This window comes from Chelonoidis abingdonii, chromosome 1, assembly GCF_003597395.2.
Source record: "Chelonoidis abingdonii isolate Lonesome George chromosome 1, CheloAbing_2.0, whole genome shotgun sequence".
Taxonomy (NCBI): Eukaryota; Metazoa; Chordata; order Testudines; family Testudinidae; genus Chelonoidis; species Chelonoidis abingdonii.
The window spans coordinates 364,275,421-364,284,621 of record NC_133769.1 but is presented as its reverse complement, the minus strand read 5'-3'; the positions used below and the strand labels follow the sequence as shown (position 1 = coordinate 364,284,621).

Sequence of the window (9,201 nt, the reverse complement as noted above, 5' to 3'; positions counted from 1 at the left end):
AGAACTGGCCTGGCAGGCGAGGCGGACGGCTCTCAGCTCCTTGTTTATGTGCAGCGACAGCTCCCGAGCGGACCAGAGGCCCTGTGTTCTATGAGACCCCATGTGAGCTCCCCAGCCCAGAGAGGATGCGTCTTTTGTTAACGAAATGGACGGCTGTCTGGGTGGACGGTAAACCCGCACACACCAGGGCGGGATTTCGCCACCATCGGAGGAGTGTAAGACGCTCTCTGTGAGGTGTGACAACGATGTCCATGCTGTCCCTGCGTGGACGGTAAACCGAAGCTAACCATATCTGCAGCAGGCGCAGGCGGAGTTTGGCGTACTTGGTGACAAAGGTACACGCCGCCATTGGCCTAAGAGGCTGAGACAGACCCTGGCGAGGTCGTGGGAAGGCTAGAGGCTGTCTATGATAGAGATTAGTGCCTGGAAGGCTGGGTGGAAGTGAGGCTGTCGCGACCGTAGAGTCCAAGACGGCCCCGATGAATTCTATCCTCTGAGATGGTACGAGGATGGACTTGTCGAAATTTATCAGGAGCCCTAGAGATTCGAACAGGTTCCTGATAACTGTTACGTGCGCGGCGACCTGAGCTTGGGAGGACGCGCGAACCAGCCAGTCGTCCAGGTAAGGGAAGACACATATCCCTGGCGACGGAGGCAAGCGGCCACTACTGCCATACATTTCGTGAAGACTCGTGGGGCAGAGGACAGGCCGAATGGCAGGACCGTGAATTGAAAGTGCCGGTCCCGCACCACAAAGCGAAGAAAGCGTCTGTGAGGCGGGTAGATCGAAACATGAAGTACGCGTCCTTCATGTCGAGAGCAGCGAACCAGTCTCCCGGATCCAGGGAAGGATGATAGACCCCTAGGACACCATGCGGAATCTTAACTCTCTACGAAGGCGTTGAGTCCGCGGAGGTTAGGATGGGTCGGAGACCTCCTTTCGACTTGGGGATTAAAAAATAGCGGGAGTAAAACCCTTGGCCTCTGAGGTCGTTGAGGCCCTCTTCTATCGCTCTGAGTTCGAGAAGTGTGAGGACCTCCTGCCAAAGGAGATGCTCGTAAGAGGGGTCCCTGAAGAAGGACGGGAGGGGGGTGGGAGGGTGGAGGCGAAATAAAACTGTAGATGGTATCCAAACTCTACCGTGCGCAAACCCATCGATCTGAAGTTATTCGGGTCCACGCCGGAGGCAGGGAGAAAGGCGGTTGGAAAAAGAAAAGGAGTCGGGGAAGGACTGGTGCTCTGCTCTCTGGCGCACCTTCAAAAAGTTCTGCTTCGGTTCCGCTGGTGGTTTGGCGGTACCGTTGTTTTGCCCCCCTGGGAACCGGACTGGCGTCGTCAGTTCACCCGTCCCCGCCTTCTGTTGAAGTCTTGGCGGGGCGTGGTGGGGGATAAGGGCGCTGAGGTTGCTGCCGAAAGGATCTCCGCTGGGTCTGCGGTGTGTGGCATGCCCAGGGAGCGCATTATTATGCGGTTATCTTTAGGCTTTGCAGCCTGGGTCTGTCTTCTCCGAGAAGAGGCCCTGCCCTTCAAAGGGAGGTCTTGTATCGTATGCTGCAGCTCCGGAAGTAAGCCGGAGACTTGCAACCAGGAATCCGTCTCATGGTAACTCCGACGCGATGGTTCTAGCCGCTGAGTCCGTGGCGTCGAGCGCAGCCTGTAAGGCTGTCCTTGAGATCTTTTTTCCCTCTTCTAAGAGACTTTTGAACTCAGGGCGGGAGTCTACCGGGATCAGTTCAGTAAACTTGTCATGGTCTGCCAGGTATTAAAACCGTACTGCCTAGTAGTGCTTGCTGGTTTGCCACACGTAACTGTAGACCCCTGCGGAGTATACCTTACGGCCCAGCAGGTCCATACGTTTAGCCTCCCGCGATTTTGGGGCGGGGGTGGCTGGCCATGACGCTCCCTCTCGTTCATGGATTGGACGACCAGAGAGCATGGAGGGGATGGCTGTACAGGTAGCCGTACCCCTTAGAGGGTCCATGTACTTTCTCTCACGCCTCTGGCCGTCGGAGGATCGATGCCGGAGGACTGCAAATAGAGTCCGCTTTGGCCTGAATAGTGCGTATGAAGGGCAAGCGATCCTCGTCGTGTATTGGACGAGAGGATGTCCACTACAGGATCCTCAACCTCTGGCACCTCCTCTCTGCCTGTAGGTTTGATCTCAATGCCACTCTGCGGAGCAGATCCTGGTGAGCGCGAGGTCAATAGGGGGCGCGCCAAAGGTCGAAGTGCCCGCCACTGCCTCATCCGGTGAGGAGGAGGAGGAGAGACGGGGACCGGGGACTCCTCTGCAGGTTGTTGTTCCAGAGGATGGCTCGATTCTGGGGCGGCCTCTGGGTCCTGTGACTCGGCAATATCAGTTCCCGGAGGAGGAGCGCTGATGGTGGCTTCTGGCACCCGACTCGTAACAGTAGATCTCGACGTTGGGAGGAATCGCCTTGGGCTTGATGGTACGCCCAAGGCGTCCAGAAGGACCACTGCTGGGGCTGTTCCGGATCTTGGACCACCTCCCATAAAGCACGCTGTCTGGCCGCGAGGAGCCTGAAGGGTGTCTAGACGGCCAAGGCGGGGCAGATAGGCTGTATGACTGGTGCCGAGTGACAGTCTGTGCCGGGGAACGGTGCCGGGAGTCGAACCGGTGCCGAGATCGGGACCGGGACCTACGACAGCACGGTGCCGGGAGGTCGACCGGGGATCGGGTGCGCCGACGGTACGATGGACTCCGTCGGGAGCGGTGCCGAGAGCCAGAGCGACGCGCCGAGCGTCGGTCTATAGATTGGACCTGGACCGGTGCCGCGGAGTACGACGGCGCCGAGAGTAGGATAGGTGCCGGGACTGCGAGCAGCGTCGAGATGGCGAACGACGTGGTGTGGCGGATCGGTGCCAAGATCTCGACCGGGACCGGTGCCTGTCCTGTGCTGCCAGAGATGGAGGTTGGAGCATAGCTGGCTTTCCAGAGATGGAAGTGCCCGCACCGGCGTGCCGGGGCTGAGGCAGGGAAGGCTCAGCGAGCGCTATCAGGTCCCTCGCCGTGTGAAGTTTCCGGCGTGGTCGGATCGTGAGCTTGACCACGGCACGTGCCGGGGAGCTATCAAGCACCGGACTCGACGGCTCTTGTCTGGCCGGAGTCGATGGTGCGGGAGAGCACCGGTGCCGGGGCAGATGGCGGCGCTGCCGGCACGGCTTCCCAGGTCAGACTGCGGTGCTGGAGTCGCGACCGCAGGAGCCTTCGCCTTCTTCGTCCCAGATGAAAGTGAGCGCCGCCGGGCTGGCCTCTGAGATGGAGACTTGTGGTTGCCGGGTGCTGTGGCATGTACCGCTCGTCTCCGGTGCCGAAGAAGAGTCTCTTCGGTGCGGTGTGCCGGAACTGCAGGGTCAGGGCGGCCTCCATAAGGAGCTGCTTCAAACGGGAGTCCTGCTCCTTTTTTGTCCTCGATTTGAAGGACTTGCAGATTCGGCCATTCTCCGTCAGATGGGATTCCCCAGCACTTGAGGCAACGATCGTGGGGTCTCCCGTTGGCACTGGCCGACGACAGGCGAGCGCTGCTTGAAGCCGGGAGAGCAGGCATGAGCCCGGGTCCCGGAGCGGGCGAGAGGGAGTATACCTCAGCCCACTAACTATATACAACTATGTTAACAATTATACTTAACAACTACTAAACAACACTAATAGAACTAGGTAGAACGGGTGAAACGCTGGGATGTGGAGGTCAGCTAAGCCGCACTCCACGTTCCACGACCGACAGGGGTAAGAAGGAACTGAGGAGTGGACGTCAGCAGGGGTATATATGCAGTGCCGCCAGGGCGTCACGCCAGGGGGCGCTGCCGACCCGCCGGGTGTTGCTAGGGGAAAATTCTCCTGATGAACGTGCACGCGGCGCGCACACACCTACTTGGAATGGATATGAGCAAGCACTCGAAGAATTATTATTCTTTCTGAGCCAAACAGGACAAAATAGAGGAACCTCATGTAAATCAGTTAATACTTTGAGTATTGTGTGTGATCAAAATGCTTTACAAGGTTTGTTTGTTTTCCTCTTAGCTCAGAGAGACTTTTGGTATACATAGAGTAAATTAAGTTGCAGGATGACAGAGATGATAGTGCTAGGTATTCAGTCTTGATTTGCAAACACTGCTTCTCTCCAGTCCTGAGACTTCTCACAGCTCTGCAAAGCGGGACAATCTAATCTCATATAGACTCATAGGTCAGAAGGGACCAACATGATCTCTAGTCTGACCTCCTGCACAAAGCAGGCCACAGAACCCTACCCATCCACTTCTTAAAAACCCCTAACCTATGTCCGAGTTATTGAAGTCTTCAAATTGTTGGTTGAAGACCTCAAGCAGAGAATCCACCAGCAAGTGCCCATGCCTCATGCTGCAGGGAAAGGCGAAAAACTCCAGACGTCAGCCAATCTGCCCTGGAGGAAAATTCCTTCCCGACGCCAAATATGGCGATCAGCTAAGACTCCTGAGTCATGTGGCACATTCCACCCCCGCCCTCCTTCCCCACTGTCGGAGTAGCCGGCAAGAAGGAACTGAGGAGCGGACGGGTCGGCAGGGGTATATATGCGGTGTCGCAAAGGCACCACGCCAGGGGGCGCCTGCCGACCCGCCAGGTGTTGCTAGGGGAAAATTCTTCCGACGAACGTGCACGCGGCGCGCGCACACCTACTTGGAATGGATATGAGCAACACATCTCGAAGAACAACAGTTACAAAGATGAGTAACCGTCTTTTTCTAGGCTGGGATCTTATGGATTAATTTTTTGGCTGGATAACAGTTTTTTAGCCTAGTTCTAAACCTTAGGAAAACAAGGTTAATTAGTCAGGTATTTATTTATACATTATGAATCTTTGTTTCTCTTACATGGCTTACAGAAGAAACTTGAGTGAGCTGGATGAGATTCAGAGGTACTTCAGTCAGAAATTAACCAGCTCTTTCCCTGATGATGGCTATGGCACCACATCAAAGAGAAATCGGGAACAGCAGGATGGGGATTGCCAAGAGTTTGGGACCAGAATGGTAGGTCCTGATGGACACTATCTTTTGGAAAAATCTAGTCACTTGGTCTCTCAAGTCAGCACTCTGATCAATGGTAAGAAGTTACCTTGTTTCGAATACTTTACCAAGAGCCATGGGCACTAGGTAATCCCTTGTTTTAAATCCCCTCTGTAAAGTGGCCCCAAAACTCCTGACACAATTTTTCCCAATCTTTAATTTTAAGAAGACCAACCTCTAACAGACAACTAATTTGTGCTGGTCCCTGAGGCAGTTGCTTCAGTTCTATAGTGGAAGTGTTGGAATCTTAGCTAACAAGCCCATTATGTAAATACAACATTAGGAAGGTGAGATTAAATAGTAGTTAGTGATTGGTTTCTGTCCTGTTAATTATATTCTAGCCTACCTAAATTTCCGTATATAATTTCAGCTGTATCTATTCTTCACTAGTAGTGCTGATAAATTTTGTACCACATTGTCTACAGAAGTGGATATGCAGCAGTAGTGAGTCAAGGGAAATACCTTTGCTTCCCATGGTGGTTTTAAAGTCTTCATCTCTTGACTCCACCAGCCTCTTAAACCACCTATCAACTTCCTTGGCATTATCCTTGTTACTGTTTGCAGTTAATTTCATATTAGCCTAGTCGTCTATGACCATTCTGATCCAGCTCCAGTACATTGTGATTAGCAAGTTGGCTGGGAATCCCAAGTGTCTGTTGTGCCTTTTTATAGTAAATTAGTGGGCAGAAGAGAGACTGTGTCATCAGTATGAAGCAGGCTGTCTGCAGTATCTACCTCTGTCTACCCTCTAGGGTTGGTACTGTGCCACCATCTCCCATGTTACAAGGCCATTGCTTCTGGTATACAGTATTAGCGTCTTGATTCTGATGCCACTTATTCCTGTTCGCTAGACTTTGTCTTCTTTGTCCTGCTCTCCTCAGTGTACTATTTTCCTTGCTTCACTTGCCCCACCTTCCACATATCTCTCAGATGCTCTTCGTATCCTTTTTCCCAGTGTGCCCACCCTCACCCCATCCCACTTGTCGCATCCTCTTTGAATCTTATTTTAAACCTGTTTGTCTCCAAGAGCACTGATTTGACATTTACCCTGATGGTGAGTTCAGCTAAATACCAGTGGCCTAATTCCTGAAAGATTTTGATGAAATGAGGTACATCTGATCTCTAACTAGAAACTAAAAATAGATTTCCTTATTATTAAAATAAATTGTAAATGGCCAAGACATGGCTGTATCACAGGAGGCTATTTATATTTAGACTCCTAGGCCAATCAACCTTTCCTTTCCCCAGCTTCCTACATTATATAGATGATGCATGCAGCTTTTCATTTTTAATATTGAAATATATAGTTTTTGTAACTTTTGCACTGTAACAAATCAGTGTTCTCTTGTTTCTTTCAGTTGGTCTAAATATTTAATTGGCAATCATTTAAGTGGGTTCTCATTTGATTTCTAATATAGAAATAGATAGAAGCAGGCAGATTGCCATCAGATATGCAAAACTAAGAGTATCAGTGAGAGCTATGTCCTCTAGCCCTGTTCCAAAGGCTTGTCGAAGCTAGTGGTAGAAAAGGTAACTAGGTGATCTAGTTCCCATCTCCTGTTTCTGGCCAATGTAGGATTGTTCTCTTGTTGCTAGTGGTTTTTGTCCAAACTGGTTATAAATGCCCCAGCAATGGAGGCTGTTCACTTTCTCTTGGGATACTGTTCCACTAAAAGGTCTCAACGGCAGTGAGTAAAAAAAAAAGTGAGGAAACTTTTTTTTCCTCATAGTCAGCTTTTCTTTTCCTCAGTTTCATCGCAATACTTTTCATTATTCTGCCCTATACACCATAAACAAATTCCCCTCCCCTTCTCAATGTTTGCACCCTTCTGACATTTGTGAACTGTTATCAAGCACCATCCCCTTCCCATTGTTCTAATTTTTATTTGCCCAAGCTTCACATACTTAGCTCCTTTAATCATTCATTTCATATGTGGTTATTCACAAGTAGTGCAGCTATAGCTGTACTAAAGAGTAAAGATCAAAGTTGCATCCTTCATCTCCTGTATGTACTGATGCTGTTTACCATCTATCAGATTTGCAGACTATAACGAAAAATACCAAAGAATCTTCAAATGTGCTTCAAGACAATATCAGAAATTCAGGCACTAAACATGCCCTTCATGTCATATCTGATCAAAAGGATGGAGCGGTGAGAACTGAGATGCACCAAGACCAATCAAGAATGGAATCGCCAAGTGCCCACATAGATACACCATCTTTATTCTCTCTCGGAAGGTCTGCATTTGGGAGAGGTATGCTCTATGAATTTCTAGACCAAGCCGCCGCCACTGAAAACGAGCATTCTGTGTCCTTAGACCACATCCAGACAGAGGAGGATACACATGCCATCCGGTCCAACAGTGATGAAGAGTATGAAGAGGATGTCATAGAACCAAGGACTCTGAATGAAATAACTACTGTAACTGACAAAACCAGCCCCTGGTCCAGCATTGTATCTGAAGGGGAGCCGGGCCCTGACAGCCAGGCAGTAGATTTGAGAAATAAGGACCAATACTCAATGACTACTGAATGCTTAAAAAAAGGAGTGAGTATAAGAAGTAGCTCTTTGTCCAGTATACTGGAGAACAACCACCCAAGTATGCCCAGCTCTGCTAGATCCTGTGCTAGTCCCTATATTGAAGAGAATGCGGCATGTGTTGTGAAAAAAGGTCTTGAAGGTCCAAACAGTGATACTGAAGCAACTGATTCAGAGCTGTTTCAGCATGCACGTTTACCCAAAATGCATCAAGCAGATGTTGAGTCATTAGAAAAAGAGAATGTCAATCACAATAGAGCAATTGAAGCCCAAAAAGCAGAACAAGACAAAGAGTTTCATGCAATATCTGGAGAACCGTTGGATTTACCAGGCGGTGGAGATTTTGGTGTGGCCAAGACCATTGCCAGAGAAAGAGAGGAGAAAAGCAGTGAGTATTTAGATGCAGACTATCCAGGTGAGGAAGGAAGTGAGTCTGATGAAGGGACGCATATTCAGAATTTATCTGCGCAGTCAGAGTCTACAAGAAATAGCGGGAGCTGCTCTGATGAGAGCTGTGAGGACCTACCTGAAGAGTCAGAAAAGTCTGTGAAATCTAGTATTGTGTTGTATCCTTTTTTGTCTTCTTCATCAAGTGCAGATTGCATGCTAAGAAATAGTGAGTGGCTCTATTAGAACGTAATTGGTGATCACCATTATGATTGGGTTACATTTTCCTTTTAAATCTCTTTTGGGAGGTGTAAAATTTATCTGCCAGTATAAAGTTTAACAGGCAAGGATTCAACCTAACCACAATTCTGTGTTGTACCAATTTTTGTGTGTGAACTTTCAAGCTCTTGTTTTAGCCATTGTCTGGCAAAATGGTGCTTGTTTACACTGTTCCTTTTTTCCTGATTAATTTAAACTAACGTTAAAGCTGAATGGAAACTGATGGATCCCCAAACACTGGGATCCCATGTTGGTCTGTCACTTGTAAGCAAATTAGTGTTAGTTAACCAGAGGGTTAGTCCGTTTTAATCAAAAACTTAATTTTCAATAACAGTTGACAATTAATACATGATCAATTCCAACCCTGCCTGCCCCCTCCCACCCGCCAGTGTCTTCCCAAACACTACATGGAGCAAAGTGGATGCAGCTTTCTTTAATGGGAAAATTTGTGTCTTGAGCAACTCTGTTGTGCATAGGTTTAACAATAGTCTGCCAATTAAGGGTCATCTTCTAAACTGCATGTGTTGTAATACTTGGGCACAATTGAATGGATTAGGGTCACAGTTTTAGTCCTAACTTGTAGTACTTTTGGAAGTGTCAAAATTATCAAATTTAGTTTTATTGCAGCCAGTAGCACCTTGTATTGTGATCCTAGGAGACTTCACAATTTGGACCTGGCTATTATTTGAATGGGAGGCCTCCAAGGAATACCTAGGAGCTGTAGGATGTGGGGATTCAGTATGTAGCATTCTTCCCACTTAAACCAGAATTGATGTCCCAGCAGCGTATTGGGAAGCATTCTTCTGCTGTCAGTCAGGTAGGGCTCCTGATCATTTGTGGCCATTAATTCCCATAACACTTTTGCAAGGATGAGGCATATTCATCTCAGCATCTCAATCACATTTCAGTCTGGCTAATTACATCCAGCCTACTT

The 9,201-nt window shown here is 49.1% G+C and overlaps 1 protein-coding gene across 2 annotated transcripts in view; it reads left to right on the top strand.

Annotated features, from left to right (window-relative positions):
* The window catches only part of C2CD3 (C2 domain containing 3 centriole elongation regulator), an 83,899-nt gene that overhangs the window by 56,737 nt on the left and 17,961 nt on the right, over positions 1-9,201 (top strand). For both annotated transcript variants that reach the window (XM_032781138.2, XM_032781140.2), the window contains 2 exons: positions 4,882-5,099; positions 7,099-8,167. In XM_032781138.2, the coding sequence (XP_032637029.1) occupies positions 4,882-5,099; positions 7,099-8,167 (1,287 nt within the window). The remainder of the gene's footprint in view (positions 1-4,881; positions 5,100-7,098; positions 8,168-9,201) is intronic.